The sequence below is a fragment of the Palaemon carinicauda genome, chromosome 37 (genome assembly GCF_036898095.1).
Source record: "Palaemon carinicauda isolate YSFRI2023 chromosome 37, ASM3689809v2, whole genome shotgun sequence".
Taxonomy (NCBI): domain Eukaryota; kingdom Metazoa; phylum Arthropoda; class Malacostraca; order Decapoda; family Palaemonidae; genus Palaemon; species Palaemon carinicauda.
Genome location: NC_090761.1, coordinates 54151569 through 54171631, shown reverse-complemented (window position 1 = coordinate 54171631; position 20063 = coordinate 54151569). Strand labels below are relative to the sequence as shown.

General features: G+C 38.5%; 1 protein-coding gene and 1 long non-coding RNA gene across 4 annotated transcripts in view; one reads left to right on the top strand and one right to left on the bottom strand.

The window, feature by feature from the left end:
• LOC137629678 (uncharacterized) overlaps positions 1-4275 on the top strand; it is a 56814-nt gene extending 52539 nt beyond the window's left edge. For all 3 annotated transcript variants that reach the window (XR_011041579.1, XR_011041577.1, XR_011041578.1), the window contains one exon: positions 3355-4275. This is a non-coding gene — a long non-coding RNA (uncharacterized lncRNA). The remainder of the gene's footprint in view (positions 1-3354) is intronic.
• Sarm (sterile alpha and armadillo motif) overlaps positions 1-20063 on the bottom strand; it is a 518042-nt gene that overhangs the window by 10425 nt on the left and 487554 nt on the right. Inside the window, 7 exon segments of the mRNA XM_068361232.1 lie at positions 5157-5429; positions 5605-5726; positions 6147-6336; positions 6462-6555; positions 8265-8347; positions 8482-9917; positions 10120-10371. Coding sequence (XP_068217333.1) covers positions 5189-5429; positions 5605-5726; positions 6147-6336; positions 6462-6555; positions 8265-8347; positions 8482-9917; positions 10120-10371 — 2418 coding nt within the window. The 3' untranslated portion in view covers positions 5157-5188.

Below are 20063 nucleotides of genomic sequence, written 5' to 3'. Positions count from 1 at the left end.
TCGGTTTTTCGTATGAATTTTTTGAGGGCTGACAGGTCTATCACTGGCCTCCAACCTCCCGTTGCTTTCTCCACCAGGAAGAGCCGACTGTAGAACCCCGGATCTGGAAGGTGAACAGTCTCCATTGCTCCCTTTTCTAACATAGTGGAGACTTCTTCTTGCAAGGCTGCTCTCTTCAAGGTGTCCTTGGGGGCCAACCACTCTGCCTGACTTTCTGGGATAAGGGGAGGTGGATCCGCCAGGAAAGGAAGCCTGTAGCCCTCTTTTAAAACAGTCACCGTCCACGGTTCTGCACCGTGAAGTTTCCAAGCTTGCCAAAATAGTCTGAGGCATCCCCCTACCTGAGGCTTGGGCAGGGGAGAGGGGCCTCTCACTCTACCTCCTTCGGGATGAACGTCCGGAACGTCCTCTCCTGCCTGAAGGGTAGGCTGTCCTAAACGAGGAAGGAGCTGAGTTGGTTCCCCTTCGGGTGGGATGAGTTGCCTGTGACCATAGAGACGCCGAGGAGTCTCTCCTTACTTACGTAGGAGTAGAGCGAGAAGTTGAAGGAGCATCGGAAGTAGGTCTCCTAAACCCAGGTCTTCTCATCGCCTGGTGTTTCGGTAATAAGGTCTCCTTCCTCATAGCCAGTTTCTCAACGACCTCCTCCGTCTTCTTAAGGGGGAAGAGCCCTTCGTCCCACACAGTCAGGTTCCGGAGAGCCTTAGCTTCCCTGTCCGGAATTTTCTTAGAGAGATTCTTCAGGACCGAACCTCTCCTTCTCAACACCTAGTTCGCTGACAGTGCTAAGGACTGGAATGTCAGGAACTTCAGGGCGCGGCCCCCCGAGCTGACTAACACTCGAGGCATCTTGTTTGGCAGGGTCCATAGAGTCTGTTGCAATCTGGGAGCCCATCAGAGTAGAGGCCCACCAGTCCAACCATGAGGCGACATTAATAAGGTCCTTTGACATTTCCTCCATCATAACAGCCTCTGTCTGGGAGAAGAAAATAGGTGCAGAAGCAGCCCTGTCCTCCGGAGCACTTTGACCCAAAATCTGGAGAACGTCTTCCAGTTTGCTGGCTCCATGAGGGCGTCCCTCCGAGGCATAGTACTTGCTCTGAGACTTAAGGCCTTGGAGGGGCTTGGAAGAACTCTGTCCCTTTGAGGTGTCTTTGTTCCGCTTCACGACCTTATCAATATGGGACCGTCCCAGTTTGACATCCCTCGCTTCTGGCAGGGCTAAAGATGGCTTTTTCTGGACAGGATCCTCCATAATCCTATTCAGGCTGGACCGCCAGACATCTCCCTCCGAAGGTATAGGCTCCTCGATCCTATGGTGCTTCCTTATTAAGTTAATCACCCTCCTATACGTGGAGTCCTCCGTTGGTCCATCATCCAGGTCACCATCCGCTTCCTCCGGAAAAGACGGGAGCCTCCGTCGTCTTTTGGGTTTTCAACAAGGGGACGTGCTCCTCCGTGAAGGTGTTCGACGGAGGGATCCGTGCATGACGATCACCTCCACGGGCTGACTCGTCGCGGCTGCCCGTCCTCCGAGGCGACTCCCTCCTCTGGGCGGATTGAGACACCTTCGAGGGGGACTTACGCCTGTCCGACGGGGGTCTATAGTCCGAGGCTGAAGCCGACTTGCGGCTGTCGGAGGCCCTTCTAGGAGGACTTTCTCCGGTAAGTCTGACCGCAGTGCCCGTGACTGTAGTAAGGTCTTTAAGCTTACTGTGGGGAACTAGGACCCACTGTTCTTGCTCCTTCGTACTGTGGGGAACTAGGACCCACTGTTCTTGCTCCTTCGGGGAGGCACTCCTGCTCTTCCTTCGTGGGGAACGAGACCTCCTCCTGCTAGACCGAGACCTCGATGGAGACCTAGAGACAGACCATCTTCTCCTGGACCTGTCTCTCTTCCTCATGTGTCTCCTCCGAACTTCCTTCTCCAACGACAAAGAAGACCCGGCTGCAGACGAGTCCGACCCCTCTCCATAACGGGACCGAGGTACAGGTGGAGCCTTGCTCAACACCTGTTGAGTATTTGATGTCGAAGGTTGTAAAAACAGCTCTGGAACCGCCGACGAAGGTGCTGGGGACGCAGACGGGCGATCCACGAACGGAAAAAAGGAGCTCAGACCTTCTTCCACCCGAAAAGGCGACCTACACGGCGTCCTCGGTAGACTCCATCCAAGGGGATCCTCCTGCGGGGAATCATCTCTCTCTGGGGCGCCTGAAACATCCACCCGAGACTCTGGGGAAGAAAAAGGAACTTGTTTATTCCACATGGGGTCCCCAGCCGAGACGTGCTCCCCTTGCACAAGAGCAATGTCCCGTGGACCCCCACTAAACATACCCTCAGGCCCCTCACACGCCTGAACAGAAACAGACACCCCAGAATCAAGACCTTCCTGGGGAAGAAGCCCTGACTTCTTCCCCTTAACAGACTTACCTCGTCCCCTACTCTGGGTAGGGGAAGAAGAAGGAACTCTATCCGACCTTTCACCAGCCGATGTTGCAGGAGAAGACAAACTTGCCTTCCTGGGAGATAGTTTCGAAGACTTCTTTTTCTTGGTCCAGAACTTAACCCACTGAACCTCGCTCCACGTAACACATTCGGGACACGTGTCCGAAGGTGAGCACACTTTACCCCTACACGAGGAACAAAGGGTATGCGGGTCCACATCGGGCTAAGATAAAAACGCGCCACACGACTTTCCGGCCCTAGGCCCAGGACAACGGCGGGTATGCTTCATCACACACTAACTCAATACCGCCAGACACAGGAACGTAGCAGAAAAAGAAAGGGAACACAAGTTAAAGCGCGAAGCACAAGGGAGAGCACAACGGGACATGTGGCACTGAGATATGACGAGCGTCGAGATGATATCACGACGCGACCAGAGAACTTACTGAAGGTCGCGACGCAAGCTCACATGTGGCCTGCCTCGGCATTGCCCTCAGGGCACATATCCTTCCGCCTAGGCCTACCATTACAGAAAACGGGAGTAGGGTAAACTACACAAAACTCTGGTCGATTGAGAGGAGGTTCCAGGTAACTCCTATGAAAGTATAACCACTACTTTATGAGGTAGCAGATCAGTATGTGTGTGCTGAACTGCAGAAATATACCTTCATTAAATTTTTAAACAGCAATGGTTTGTATTCGTGTAGGAACAAAAATATTTTTCACCCACTAAAGTATAGTTATTCAGTTTACTGCACAGTAAGTTAAATATGATGCTTGATAAAGTATTCAATAAAACAATACTGATATTGTTAGCAAAAAATTTTCTTGTAAAGTAAAAATTTTTAAAAATCTTAACATTACCTTTCCTATAAATATTTTAACCCTTAACTTACTTTATTTTACAGGAATGGATAATTGAAATGCCAGATTAACTTGCCCATCTGCCAGTTGTTCACCCATATTGTTTACAAAAATCTTCAATTACCATTGGGTTTCTCATGTACAATATTCATGATATTCTGTAATATGTCATATTGAGAAACAATTCAATAAACTATATATACTAAAAATTGCTTTTCATTTTGGTCAATCTATACACCATGTACATTTGCAGAAGAAAAGAATAAGAAGAATGATGTAATGCATGGTCCAATGTATAATACTGTTTAGAGCTGTGACATGGGAAGCAACCTTTTAATACCTATCACTAGTTTAGTGCATCTTTAATACAACGATGTAAAGATAGACCAGCCTTAAAACAAACTGGTGGAATAACGTTAGTCTAAATAAAAGCAATCTCTACAGTGCACACAGCTCTCACTTTTGAGAAATTGTTTCAAGTATTCTCAATGAGAATGAAAAAGGCAGCCTAGAACTAAACAAGACCTTAGTCAGATTTTGCAACATAAACTAGAGAGTTTGAATTTTATATCTATAATACTCTGTCACTGAATGTACATAGTCTATATTACACTCTCCTCTACCATTAGGCAGTATGGTTGAAAATAATGGGAAATATTGAACCTTGAACCCACTTTAAAGTACAAAATAAAATCACAGAAGATTGATATACAAGCCAAATTTTTGAGATGTAACAGTAACTACTCTGATGTGGATGTGATTTGACGCTGTTAAAAGCTTAAGACTTTAAACCAATCATAGAAAATAATATTGCAATGTACCCCAATTATCTTATGATCTACCAAGAAATTGTTAATGAGAATTTAGACAAATACTAATAAAGAAAAAATTTAATTCCATACTCGCCTGATGTTCACATTACTAAATTTACAACAGCTGTTTGTCAACATTTTACCCATATATTTTTTTTAAAGTTTCCTCACAGGGAAGTAGAAGTTGAGTGCTAATGAAACTTTTAGTTCAGGGAGAATTCTAGAGAAGACTAAGCTTATTATTGCTTATAGTGGGGATGAAGACGAATGACAAGTAAGTACCATTCTACAATACACGACCAATGTTATAAAACAGCCTAAACCTAAAGAGTTTAGTTTTTGTTTGCCATGTTAAGAATTCAACATCATTACCCCCTTTCCTGGAAGCTCGTTAATCAATAGGTTTTTGATTAAGAGTAACAATTCAGGAGTAACATGTCCTGTTTTAAACTCTAACCTAACTCATCAACTGATAGCTAGTGATTCTAGTGCACCAATCAGTAGTGGCTCTGATGGTACACAGCACCTTCCAAGACAGAGATCCCCTTGTACTCTAATTCTTTATTTACTTTTGACCTTTTTGCTGTGTAATCTTTGCACTAACACAGTCCTAATCGCTTACTTAGGCCTAGAATTTACGAAGCAGAAGACTGTTCATCCCTTAAGAACCCAGATAGTAGTCTAGAACTTGTATAATTAATCTTGATGATATAAGCGCCCCTTTACGAAACTTGATATGATTCCCTACAACCCAAAAATTTCCTTTCTGAATTATTCTTAAAGACTTGCTAAATCAGTTTGATTGCAAGATTGGTAAGGGTGAACCCCTCTTTCCTAAGTATATCACCTTTATCTCTTCATCTTCAGCTCATAAAAACACAAGTAAAAACTGGATGTTTCCATACACAGGAGTAAGTAGTCATGGAGTTTTTTTTTTTGGATACTAAAGCACATAGATTGTATTATACGAAAAATGTCTCTATTACAGAATTCAACAAAGAATAGACAAATGCCAAGTAACTAACATAACATACCTTCTGTGTTTAACCAATGCAGGGTCGCCCCGTCAGTCTTTGGCAAAATCTTTGTCTGAACAGGAGGAGCCTTTCCCACTCTCTGTACTTGTAGTTCGTTGATAAATGGGTGGACCTCTTGGTAATGTTGAGGGTGTGCCTGGAGTTGCCATACCTCCAACTAAACTTCCACCTACATAACGACCAAGTTGGCCTTCTCCTTTAACATTGCATTCCCCACGCATAAATCTTTCAATTTTGTCCACACATGCATCTTGATAGTCGTGTATCCATCTGAGGAATAAAATTAAAAGGGTAATGGGAACTCAGGGCTAGTATGTGCAGTACAACAGTATTATAATAAAGCTTGAAAAAATTAACTTTGGAAAAATCATGTTTAAGAGTAATTTATTTAATATTGAAACCTGAGCATATGATGGCTCACAAATTATTGGGTATAGGTACATACCTTACACCATTAAAATAACACACTGCTCGCATATCTTCTGGAAGTTCTTCTGGTTCAGGCCATTGGAAATTGTCAAGGATGGGAATTATGTTGCAGCCAGATTGAAGGGCAGCTACAATTTCCTAAAAATAAATGAAATAGTAATAATTAAGATATCTTTAAAACAAATTAAGTTATATGATATTTATTGAGTTTCAACAAACAGTTGAAAAGTGAAATTAAAGAATTGCACACAATAAAATTAACTGGATATTTTTGTGTTTTCATAATTAGTATGAAATAAAAAGTGGCAAAGGCAATGACAAATGCTTATATATGAAAACTGACAAACTTTACAATAATTAAATCAAAACTACTCGTTAATTTACACAAGAAAACTATATGGAATTAGAAGCATAGTTTAGCAGGAATGTACAAAAATCTTTGATGGGGAATATAATGAGAAACTTTTGATATCAGTATATACCAGTGCCTATATATAGAAAGCTTAAGTTTGATAATTAGCTTTGAACACTGCTAGCAATTAAATGCAAGGTACTCACTCTGTGAACCCAATCCTTGCACTCTGTATCACCAAGACATCTATCCAGGGCATTTGGTGTTAAAACTAACAAAAAGTTCTTTGCTTGTCGAATTGAATTTAACAAATTATTGTCAAACTTTCCAGCTTCTAGCCTCTCCACATCAATAAATACAGAGAAGTCCTTAAGCTGCATGTGGACTTTAAGTAAACTGCAAGAAAGAAGAGAAAAATGAGAAAATGGTTTTACATTGATGCAAAAAGAAACTTTCAACTAATAATCAACTAATACACAATATATATCCAATTTTTACCTTAGAGTGGACATTAATCTTACCTTGCTAACTGAGATCCATTAGATCTCCTATAACTAATAAATATGTCAAGGTTTTTATCTAGAGAATTAGCATCCTGCAACTGTCCTCCATCATCTGTAAATTAAATAAAATTACGATATAACGACAATAAATGTATTGTACAAAAACATAAAAATTGTTAAAACAGAAGAACAAGGTGTTAGTCCATTAAATGTTCATAACATCCAAATCTGGAAGCAACAACTAAATCTTTTTGGTGGTAAATGAGTAAAGACCACAAATAGAGCTTGGCATTAAATTTAATTGATTCCTGGTTGTAAGAACAGCATGTAACTTCTTTTCTGAAAATATTCTGAGGCATGACAGCAATGTCTAAATTGCAATATGCAAAGCCAAAATTATAAAGTATCACTGTTATGGCATGCAGAAGAAAAAGCAAGCCAAAATAGGTTCCAAATTTTTTATTTCATTTTTTTATTTTTATGATTATTGCTAACAACAAACGGCTGAACAAAATTACTTTCAAACGTGGAAAATGCAAAATCAGTTCATGAAACTGACATAAAAAAAACTTTAAAGTGTTTTAAAGTAAATAAAAAGCCTTATAACTATAAATGGCAATATCAAATCCCAAGACAGATCTTCTAGAATGCAGTAAATAACAACATAATGCTCTAATAAAATTGCATTGGAGCATTTTCACAAATTGAAAGTGCCTCTTTCAAGAAAACAAAGCTTTGTTGCAGAGACCATACATGACTTGAGAATATTTACTGTATATCTGAGAGGAATAATTTTCAATTTTTTTTAATTTAGCATATACTGATTAGCCAATTAGCACCTGATCACTTATAATCCTGAGTTTTAGTAAATTTCTAAAGGGGGTACTGCAACATCTGAAACTGTACATCTCAGTCCTGCATACCATAAGGGCAAACATTTTTTTTCGTTCCACAGTGATTTTACCATTTTTTTTTTCTATGGCATTACAAAGTTAAACTTGAATGTGAAGATTTATTGCAAAAGCCAGAAGACAGAAATAGTGAATTCTGGAAGTGTTAAAAACTAATCTGTTCTGAAATACAATCATCCCCATACAACTGTACACTTAACACACAGTGGGCTGTAATAGGCTGTGTGTTGATAAAACAGTGAGTTGTGATAGGCAGTGTATAGGTAAACACAAAAGATAAATTATAAGGTTTACAGAGCAATAGCAATCTGTTATGATACCTAGGTTATCCAAAATTTAACATAAAAACACTGTGCATAAGCAACATCACACGCTTACCAAAACGTTACAATTTCTATTGAAATGCTGTACAGTATTGATGTTTATAAAATATCTAGAATTGTCATGTTTGTTGAAAATTCTTTTTATAATTACATTTTACGTAAGAGTAAGTTGTACATGACTTAAATTCTAATATCTACCACATTCATAATGTCCAATACAAATTGACCACAATCAATGGGAACAATGATAACTGATGGTTTGAACATCAAGTATAATACTACAATAGTCATATGGTGCTATGGCTCTACATACAGTACTGCATTAAAGATAGCATCAATATGTTACTCACAACACTTTTTAAGTTTCTCATATCCTTTGATAGGGAGATGCAAAGAAAAAATACATAACTAAAATTCACCAGCTTATGATGAAAATGTACATCAAATATTAAAAAATTGACAGTATATATTATTTTAGCACTCAAAGTGCATATCATAAATTTTAAGTAAATTCATTAATAATCAATCTGAAAATTAGTGCTTGAGCTTTGAATAAATAAGAACATAATTGAAGGTCATGAACTTACTTGTAATGAAATCTCGTATTTTCTGTCTATGAATGGAATTGAAAATACCGCATTCATTGATTAGTTGTTCTTCGTTGAGATATCTGTAGAAGAAGAATTAAGATGTTAATCTTTCAGTAGTAAATAATAGAATTCAAGTAAAAAAATTATCTTTAAGGTTTGTCATGGAATGAATTAGCATGAGGAATTTACAGTACAATAATCAATTTCCACTCACCTTAACATTTCTCTATTAACACCAGCTTGTATCATTCTATAGGTATACTCCGCAAACTCTCTGTCCATCTCTACTAGAAATTCGTTCATTCTTGTTGAATCACAGGAAGAGTAGTCGGCAAGGTTTTTCAATTTTTTCAGTTCCCTAAGGAATCTCTGACGTAAAATGCCATTTCTGATGCCAATGTCTTCTCGTAGATTCTCTTCTGTTAACTGAAGGAGTAGGTCACCATCTACCCTAGATGCTATAAAAGCATCACAAAATTGTGAAAATCCAATTTGTTTAACCCATTCTCTAACATCTTCAGGAGTCCACAAAGGAACTTGCTGGCTCAATTTATGTGGAACTTCCTCTCCGATCAAACGAAGTGCTTGTACAGCATATTTACTAGCAATAGCATTAGGGGAACTGGCCACCTCTTTTAAAGGTTCAATAGCACCAATTTCTCTAAAGATGTCAAGGTTTCCTTGTCTCTTCTTGATACCAGCTTCCATGCAAAAGTGAAAAGCGGCTAAGTTGCGAGCTTCTTCTCTTTTACTACTCAAAACTGGGAGCAATCTTTCAAGCCAGCTTTGACTTTGTCCATGACGATGAGCAACTGTGGAATTTGCAAACTGGTCTGGTAATTGATTTGTAACAAATGGTTCAACAAGATTTAGTGTTCCTGATTGCAGAACAGCAGCTTCTAACTCCTTATTAGCAACTAGGGTGGCAATAGCAAGGCAAGCATAGTATTTGATATTTTCATCTACATGGAAAGCTAGAGGGAAAAGCCACATTGGAACCTTGCGCTGAATCATTTCCTGTTGATTATCAGACCCACCATACAGAGAGAGGTTTGCAAGTGCACCAGCACAGTGTCTCAATGTCTCGACATCTGATTTACGACATTCAGACAGAACGGCATCTAATCCACCCATTTTGATTATGTCTGAACAAGTACCTTCACTGTGCTTGAAGAGATGTTCTAAAATTCCTGTCCCAACTCTGGATTTGTCTACAGAAGCTCCATTTTTTGTACAATCGCAGGCAACATTCACAATACTTTTCAGACCATTTTCAACGACATATCCTCTGTTTTCTGTGGTGAGGCACTGTTCAAGAACCTTGGCACTAGAAAACTTCAAGTCTGAATCTTCTGAGCCACAATTATCCAAAAGGATACTCATTCCTCCATTGGTTCTCAAAACATTACAGAGAGAGAATCCTAGCTCATGGCCATGAACAGGAACTGACCACGCTTTCCTAAGCATCTCATCAATGTTTTCTAAGAGAGTTGGAGCACCTTTCAAGCTTTCAGTTGAAAGATTCTTTAACTGCTCCACAAAAGATGACATGACGCCAGAGTAGCGCATGATGGCGTTCTGGATGTCTACAGGTTGTGAAGCTGCACTAAGGAGATCTAAATCATCAAAACCTGTGACACTGACATTCGTCTGTAATAAAAGATAAATAAATCATTTATCAAAAATAATATACAGAACATATTCTGAATAACACTGTTTATACACACATGCCTCGAGAATTATCGGTGCAGAATTGCACATACAAATTCAAAAGTCTGCCAAGACACAGTGTTTCATTATAAAGTTACACTGCTTTGATTTTTTTTTTTTTAACAAAACAATTATTACAAACCTGAGATGATGTCATAGATGAAGACTGCTTGGTACAAACTCCTTTGGTTTTGATAGTTAGGCCTGACTTTGCTGCCTGTCTTGATGACTCCTGGTTGATTGTTCCAGCCGGAGTTTTGGTTTGGCGCTGTTGCTGCTCGCTGACGGCTGATCTGTGGGCAGAAAAGCCTTCCCCAGTGACTCTCATGGTCGCGCCCTTTACCTGGGAACCTTCTCTGTGGGTAACATCACCTGCTCGTAGCTGCCGCGCCTCCTGCAAAAAATTTTATAATTTTAACATAACTCAAAATATATATGGAAACAAACTGAACAACTGGCCACGAAATTTACAATGGCCATATTACAGAAATTTTAAAATGAAGATTAAAAAAAGGAAAATGAATCTTTTACATTGTGAATAAAATTAGTGTAATGTTGTCTTGCAAAGACATGAGAATTGAGCTATCAGTATTATTGGAAGTGAAAGCTGTAGTGCACATGACTAAGTGTCTGGGTAAAAAAAAAAATCAGTAACAACTCCACATTGTCTTAGCATTAGTTTTAGTCCTCTACAGATAAATTTGTGACACTGCAAGAAATGAGTAATAAAAAAATAAATGTTCAAACTCTAAAATCAAGAATGTGAAAGTAAGATCAAAAGCATTTTACATTATGAAGTACACTATTACCTGCAAAAACTTTTAAATAGCAATGTCAAAATCTAATTACGGTATAAATTCTAGCATTTAACTGGGATGGCACATAAAATGTTTCATTTTCCCTTTCTATTTTTTTATTCCTCTATGATCTCTCTACTTCAGGCAGTTTCCTTGCAAATTATTTGTTTTAAGAAATATTGGTCAACAAAGAGTAAAAGGGTTTTCTTTGTTTTAGTAAATATCTTCATATAGCATACTGTACAGTATATAAATTATGGCTTTTCAGGGAGGTATACATAAAGTTTTGAGGTCTGCTCTCCACAATGATAATATTTCTGGTAGCCAATGATTAATAGCCTTGATTAATAGTCTTATTTAATTGTAATTTACTTAGAGCCTCTTTAATTTTTCCCATCATTCCCATGTTGCTCATGGATTTATGGAAAGATTTAATGTGATTTCAAATCTATCTATAACTTTCCATAGTTAGGCAGCAATGAACTATTGTCAAGAATGCTATACCAATATTACTGAAAATAAATTTATTTCTGAAAATAAATTTATTTCTTTAAAATTCCAAAGCTTAGGCTATGCTTCTTTATATATATTCTATGAATTGATTACAAAATTGATAGTTATACAGATGATGATTTATAATGATTTTTGTTTCTTATAGTTTTCTAAAAACTAAAATGCTATGAAAAGGAGTTTGTGCTATAAACAGTGAAAACTCCCCCCCCCCCCCCAAATACCTACATTTGAGTTCATAACATTTCCTGTGTAGCATCTTGCCTCTAACATCTTTCACTAAAATGGTATTTTGAGTTATAATTTTCCCCTTGTTTGTTTTGTTCAGTTTAAAAATTAATAATACTGTACATATCTCTAAAACTGCTTTAAATTTGTTGTTGTGAGAAAAAAATAAAAAGAATAGAAAATAAGAATCAATGATGAAAAGTAACTCCGTAATGCCAAAAATGAATAGTTTTCCGGTTGATTCTGGAGTTGCTATATGGTGACCTTTTCCCAGTTTTATTAAAGAGACAACCCTCCAAAACAGGTTAGGCAGGACACAGCGCCCAATGATACATCAACAGGTTAGGGACTTGGTGCCCTAGGTTAGGTTATGCAAGGAAGTAGTCATGCACTGTAATTAGCCTACCAGTCTACAATAAATTTAATCAAAATACAATACCAATCTTTTATATAGCCTATATCTTGTGATATTCACCACAATCCATATATCTCTGCTCTTCTCTTCATTATTGCTAACAATTGCAAATGTTGAACTCAGTTTTTTACGTTTTAAGTTTTTTATTTATCTTAAAACATCATAATTTATGATGCTAAGTACTGTACTCAACTTCCATAAATCAAGACACTACAGATTCAGACAAAAATCCTTATCAAAATAGCTCAAGGCATATGAAAATAGGCCAACACTAGAAAGAGTAAATTTAACTAGATGAAAAAAAAGATAACTGATGATAATACACATTAATCTCTTCAGAAAAACACCAGCGGTTAAATTCCAAGTAATAGAACTTTTTTCACTCAGTCCAACAAAAATATATCATACCATCAAATTTATCTGACTTTTGAATAACCGTTCCAATCAGTATCTATAAAATGTATTTAATGCTGTACAAAACTTGAATTTAGGAATCAAAAGCCCATAAATCCATTGATGCCCATTTTCTCAATAAACATAAAATGTAAGGTTGCAAATTTACTCACACATACACTCACATCGTACTGTATACTCGATTTTACCAGACTTGCCATTAATATTAATTTATGACAAATCAAGTATTGACATTTTCCTAAAAATCACTAACTAAATAAATTAAAGGGCAAACTGTCCTTAATCCACAGTATAATTTAACACCAACCTAATAACAATGCAGGTAAGTGATCTAGCTATAAAACACCATTTACAATGGGTTATATTTCTACATCGTTAATGCTCTGCAGCATTTCAAGTAATTAAAAACACATTCTTAGGAATAGGTACTGGATAATTACAGTAATTTAGGAGTTCGTAAACCAACACATTTAGGTTTTTATACTTTTATGAAGAACATAAACAACTACTATATATCTATTCTATCTATCTATCTATATATATATATATATATATATATATATATATATATATATATATATATATATATATATATATACATATATATATATATATATATATATATATATATATATATACACACACATACTGTATGTGTGTTGTGTGAATGCATTTGTAACTAAATTTAATACCATATTTTGCACTATACAATAAATTTAAAACATTATTCAATGAGATTACTTTGTCCTTTTTTTTGGACTAAATGAGTGGTTTTGCATTGGAAAACCGTCATGAGCCAATACACATACCTCCTTCAGTGCCTTCACTTGTTCGGGGTCAATATAGTGGCACTTCATGAGGGGTAACCGATTACTGCAGCTGCACGAACAACTGCAAGCTTTTCCTTGCAATCGACGGTGGCTTTCGATCGTGGCCGAGGCCACCGCTTCCTCAGGTTCGTTCGGTCCATCATCACACTCAACACCACTATCTCTACTCAGTTTCCTTTCCTTGAGCACATCGGGAGGGAAATTGCAACAACCTTTCTGCGACTTGTCATCCTCGTGGCCACAAGCTGGCGAAGGTAGGCGGCAGTCGCTAGGGTCATCGTGAAGACAACAGTTGTTTACTTTGTTACCTTCCGACTGGGCAAGTGATGACGAAATAGCGCCACAGCTGTTTTGTACCTTATCGCAGCAGGTAGAATTTCCAGAAGAGTCTACACTGTGATCACAAGTATTCGAGGTATTTGGGCCACAAAACCTATCACCCGTACTACAGAATGCATTTCTCTGGCTAAGATCCCAGTTTTCACTACGCTTGGAGTCTTTGACTCCAATACAATTTGAAGAATCTGCGTTACTATGGTTGTGAGACTTAAGACAGCAGCTTAATGCGCAAGTGCATCTCAAGTTGGAGGTATCTTGGTGTTCTGAACAGCAAGGTTTGCTGTTGCCACCCTGGCAGTCATGTAACCCATGCGAGATGTTTTGACTTTGGCTGAAACACTTGTGCTGCTCATTTGGACTGCTTCGACCAGCTCGTGTGTTTCCCCTTCTTCCCACGCATTCCCCACTTGCGTGGGATGTATCAAGACCAACGTTGGAAATCTTTCGAGCCTTCGCACAACAAGCAAAGTCTCTCTCGTCTTGGCATTTCAAGTGGCACCCACGACAAGTGGGTGGTATGGCTTGGCAAACATGGGTCAAGGGATGGGTGTTGCCACAGGCACACTGCCGCACACACTCCTTACAATTCCGTGCTCCGCATTGTCCATTAGAGTTTAATAGAACCCAAAATATATCTAAGTTGAAGACAGCCCAAGGGACAGGGGCAGATGTGGTCGAAATGGACGTCAGATGGCCAACACGCGGAGCAGTCGAGGGTTTCCTTAGCCTGTCCAACTTAGGCACCACGCCTGTCAAAACACTGTCACTTACTCGACGGCGTTTCTGCATCACAAAGCTTTTCTTTTCAAACTAGGAATTATTTTATGATGTATATTGACAACCTTTTAGCAAAAGAAAAGGTTGTTCTCAATTTATTTATCACTTTTAACCAATGTTACTTTAAAACAAATCGGCCCCTGTTCGATATTTTCAAAAGGAACCAATTAACCTTTCAATTTTCTTAATGTTTTTATAATCATAAGATCAGGTAACACCGTCCTCTGATGACGTCATTAACTTCCAATGTCCAAGACAGAGACCCATTTTACAAAACGTTCACTTTCACCATTATGCACAAATTTTCAGGTTTATTTGTGTAACTAAAAAGATAATAAAATCACTTTAGACGGAGAACACAAACACCATTTCATAATAAATAAATATAAAGAGTAATGATTAAAACTAGAATTCTCTAGCCTACACCCTTCAATTTCGAGAATAGTCTTCTTGAAGTAACAATGCAAAGTTCAGTTATTGTCAGCAGTATTGATAACAATAAATAAAAGAAATGTCAAACACGACCCAGATATTGTATAAAATCTAGTTTCAACGCACAGGATAACACGTACCAATTCCCGCCAGCTAACACCAGATTGTCCTCAATGGACTGTTCAAGACAATCAGTAGACATTTCGTCTTGATTGTCTCTGATTTGAAGTATAGCCAATGTGCCCATTACGAATATGAAAATTTGTCTAATCAAGGATTTCGTATAAGTTTTATTGAGTACTGCTCGACCACACAAAAAGTGGGAACTCTACTAACGAAAGTAGCTGAAATTTCCTTCAACCTCAAACTAATACCGATGCTTCCTTTTTGGACAGGAACACAATCAAGACATAGAAGTGCGATAAAGACCCCACGTAGAAGTCGAGGCTCTTCCTGGCTGAGTTTCAACTAGAATAAATGGGCACCGAACGTGATGCAATAGCAAATAAGTCTGGGAAGACGTGTGCGGCGTCTCTAAAACACAATGGTCACATGCAACTATCAGAAACATCAACAGGACTCTAGTTTCATTCTTACAATAACATGAATCTTCGCCAACATATTGAACTATTATCGTTTCAATGGTTTCATTCTATATCATGTCAATTTACTTTTATGAAAATCAATCTCTCTCTCTCTCTCTCTCTCTCTCTCTCTCTCTCTCTCTCTCTCTCTCTCTCTCTCTCTCTCTCTCTCTCTACCGTATATGTCAAATCACCTTCGATCTCCTCTCCAGCCCTGTTCGCCCACATTTTATTTAATCTCTAACATCGAACGACTCTTAGCACTTAATATTCGGATTAATTATTTCCCGTTGCAAACTTCAGATTCGCATATCTTTCACCCAGTAACCTTGAATTTCGACCAGAAACACAGACACAACACTGATAGTCCACAAACGCAAACCACATATACATTCGCATAAACACTGACAAATGCACTTATGCAACAAAATTAACCGGATATCCTTCGGTCTACCTGGCAGCAGCTGCAGGAGGAGCCACAGAGGCAAGGCACCCGCTTCCTTCCTTGATCAGTTACTGATGGTGGTGAAACGCCTACACACTTTTAGTCAACCCCCACGCACTTCATAGCAATCTCTCTCACTCTCTCTCTCTCTCTCTCTCTTGCTCTCACAGACACACAGCTGGTTCGAGAAGGGAAAATTTTGGACGGGGCTTCAGGTACCAGAGCCAAATTCATCTAGCAATTATCTCTCTCTCTCTCTCTCTCTCTCTCTCTCTCTCTCTCTCTCTCTCTCTCTCTCTCTCTCTCTCTCTCTCTCTATCATGCGCAAACACAAACATGGCACTTCCTTTCTTGAACACCCTGACCACTGCTCAACTACACCAAGTAAGTAAGCAAACGAACACGACTGCTTTTTTTTTTCCCAGGGATTTCACAAAACTTTTTTTCACACGCAGAACAATGACACTCATCTCGGAAACCATTATCAGTATTTTATTAATTTTGTACAATGTAGACTACGAATCCCATAGATATTCAATTCTTTTAAATTGAATTAGTAGGCTTTATCCATAGTAATTTCCCGTAAAATAACAAAATTAAAAAAAGAAAACATTCAAAGATAGAATGAGTTCTCATAAAAAAAATACAAAATATTATCACAAAACACTTTAAAAGAAAAAAACGTGAACGCAGTCTCTTATTTAAATATCAGTCCACAAAAAACCACGAGTTCCTTCCTGGTTGAAAAGTGGCCAGGTAACAAATCATTGCATCAATATCCAGTGAACTATTTAATAAATAGGCACTTAATATTGTTGGAATTCCAAGTCCTTTCATACAATATTTGAAACACACGAGTAATTGTCTTTCATTCGAGTACGATTAACTTCGAACACAGTCAAGGTACGAAAGTTTGAGAGTCAACTTTACACTGACGCAGTTCTTGCAAGACTGGGCACTGAAGGTAGGTGGGCACTCAACAGAAAGGGGGGGTTGGGGTTTCTCACTCCATCCAGCCTCCAACTCCCCCCCCCCCCTCCTCTCCCTCTTATGATCTCTAGGCCATCACCTCCTCTTCTTATTCCTTCTCCTCCTACTAATACATGAAATTCAACCCTGTGCTGTGATAATACTACTGCTGTTACTGATAGTCCTACAGCATAACCCGTAATTAAGACAGCAAGCCTGAAAATTCTTCCCGTTGCATCTGCATCCTACCAATTCCACATTTTTCAAAACCACTTTCACTATCCTTAAGAAACGCATATGATGCACAGCAAACTCCCTACGCTTCCTTCCCCCAACCGTCCCCCTTTTCATTTCCTTCCCATTCAAATCCGTCATCAATGAGAGAAATAAGAAAGGAATGCACAAGGAATCGTGACAGTGAGCAGGCAATTCTCAGGCAATCTCTCTACACTACTTGAATCTCTCGTGAAGTATGACGCTTCTATTGCCTCATTGTCTCTCTTTCTATCTCCTCCACTTGTGATGGCGCAATACCCAAAACTAAACTTTCTATTACACACAAGATTTCTTCCAAAAGTTTCCAGACTTTAGTCTTTAAAGGGATTTCCAAATTGTGCTGGGAGGAACGAGAAAAGAAGAAAAGGATGGGGGGGAGGGGGGGGGGGTCTTTCGTGATGGCTCAATCTTCAAAAAGCATTTCCTCTAAAACTTTCATCTGCTGCGTGGCAGCTTCCGAAGGACACCAGAAAATAGGCAGAGTCGTAACATTTGTAGTGAAGTGATGAAGAGAAACAGGTTGTTGCAAAACTCTTAGGGAAGTAGGGGGGGGGGGGGGTAATTGTCGTATGTATCGTAACGTGGTGAAAACTCGCAAGCCGAACATAAATTGTAATGAATAAAAAAAAAAAGGTTACCTAAAAACTATTTGCTCTTCATCAGCATTAATACAGACTCGATTCATAAATATGAATAAAAGTTTTTACATTAACACCTTGGAGTTGAATCATTAGTTATAATGTCAGTTTACAGAAAATGATCATTTCATTGCCATCCAATTCACATTTCTCTGTAACTCACATGTTCCATTAGTTTCTAAGAAAAATTGTAACTATAACAATCGTTTATTTCCAATTAATACATTGGGGAGAGATATAACATACTGTTATCATCATTAACCTCTTCCTTACGATCCAGTTCAAGGTGGAAAAAGGCAAGCGTGTCAAGAATGGTGCACAGTAACAACCTGATTATTCTTATTCGAATTGGCGACAATGTCATAAGATTACCCTTGTCATTGGGACATGCGGATGCATAAGAAACTCAAGGCGCAAGTAAAAAGAATAGCGACTTTCGGTTATATAAATTTTGGACGTAAAAGATTTTAAAAATGCAATGAAAACCCGAAGGAGGAAGTGGTGAGGATGTCACAAAGAGACGGCACACAAAGGATCTGGGAACGGAAGGTCACCATCGTTGGCACTGAATCTTCCACAAAAGGAATTCAGGTAAATAAACAATTTCGACAATAGATGCCATCCAATAAAACAAAAACTAAGGTATAAATATATTGAAACATTAAAGTTGACAGGAAGATAATCAAAATGATACCTGTACCTCCACTTTGAATTACAGATGTGACATATATCACTGACTTCCAATATTTTTTTATTGCACTAACGGGAATTTCCGTTCAAGTGTGTTTAACATTTTTCTTAGAAGGGCTTGGGTTATGGGATTTTGTTTGCAATAAACAAACAAACAACAACTGTAACTTTAGCCGTGGGTACTCGTAAATCCAGGCTTCTTAGAGGGTGAAAAGTGTTGACCATGAACTTCCTTCCTTCCTTCCTACGTCCTTCCTTCTTCTTAAGTAAGAAAAGGGAGGAGGAATATGGCCTCCAGTCCATAAGACAAATATACACACTCACGAGCGGAACACACACTCTCTATCTCTCTCTCTCTCTCTCTCTCTCTCTCTCTCTCTCTCTCTCTCTCTCTCTCTCTCTCTCATACCTTGCAGCTTTATTCTCCTTTCCTTTATCTGTGTTGACCTCCAATGGACATGAGGAGACAAGCATGCCTCTCTTCTTCCTCGAACTCGTCCGGTAATTTCATCGGATGAAGGGTAAGCAATCGAAGTACACAGAGGGCTTCTGTTCCTCAAAGTCGCCTTGATATGCTCAAGGAGTTTCGTTTCTCTCCTTCCATATTTTAACATATAATTTGGAAAATACATTGGGCGTATTTTTCTTTATCTCTAATAATTGCATTTGATGAACGCATGGATTTAATGAATGTGAGAAGGGCATTAACAATATCTACAAATGTATGAATCTTTTTAATAACTTTTTACTCATAGTTGCGAAGTATATGAGAGAGAGAGAGAGAGAGAGAGAGAGAGAGAGAGAGAGAGAGAGAGAGAGAGAGAGAGAGAGAGAGAGAGAGAGAGAGAGACGTTACCTGGCTCGTGACGGATAATTAACCTGAATTACTTTTCTTATGGCCCCTTAAATCAGTCACCCCATATAGTATTCCCATCTTAATGTTACTTTGATCTCTTTAAAATGTCGGGGTCTTAGATGTCAGAGTTGACATTGCAGCGGTCCAATTAAACAAAGGTACGTCGCTCCTCTTTGAATGAAATAATTTTGGCATCGCCAATTATACAGTTGGATTGCCCTTATGTCAAACTGATGCTGTCAATGAATCGAACCAAAAATGGGAAAAATATCGTAGACGAAAATTAAGGCTAAAATATTTGTAGTTTAGGTAATTCAGCATCATTCAATACTTAATGATTCACTAATCATTTAAATAAGATAATACAAAGATGGGTTTCGTTAAATTCAAAACGGTTGCTATGAAGTAATAAAGTGTTTAAGAACTATAATAACATAAGAACATTCCCCGCAACCCTTGAAATCCAAAACCCTTGCTTTCAATCCAGTTTATTTCCTTCAAATTAAAAGTGGCACATGACAACTACTCTTAATGTTCAACTGAAAAAATTTACCCTATCTTCATAACACGTAAATAAAGTAACAATACTTTTAATCTATGATTATGATAAAACAAGGTTATGTACAAATGAATAGTCTAAATAACTTGAAAACACAAAATCTACATATCTAAATTTAACACTGAAGACAACAAAATCCAAATTGGATATAAACGGGTGCATTCGGGCACAGGTGAGGAAAATCCTTTGAGACAGACTGTATAAAGGAGAGACGATGGGAAAATATGTGGGACGTACCACGTCAAACACACTCACAGGGAGTTTAATCGAGGTATGTAACCAACTCGTGTGACGAAGGATTTTGGCTCGTTCTTGGTTGAGAGAGAG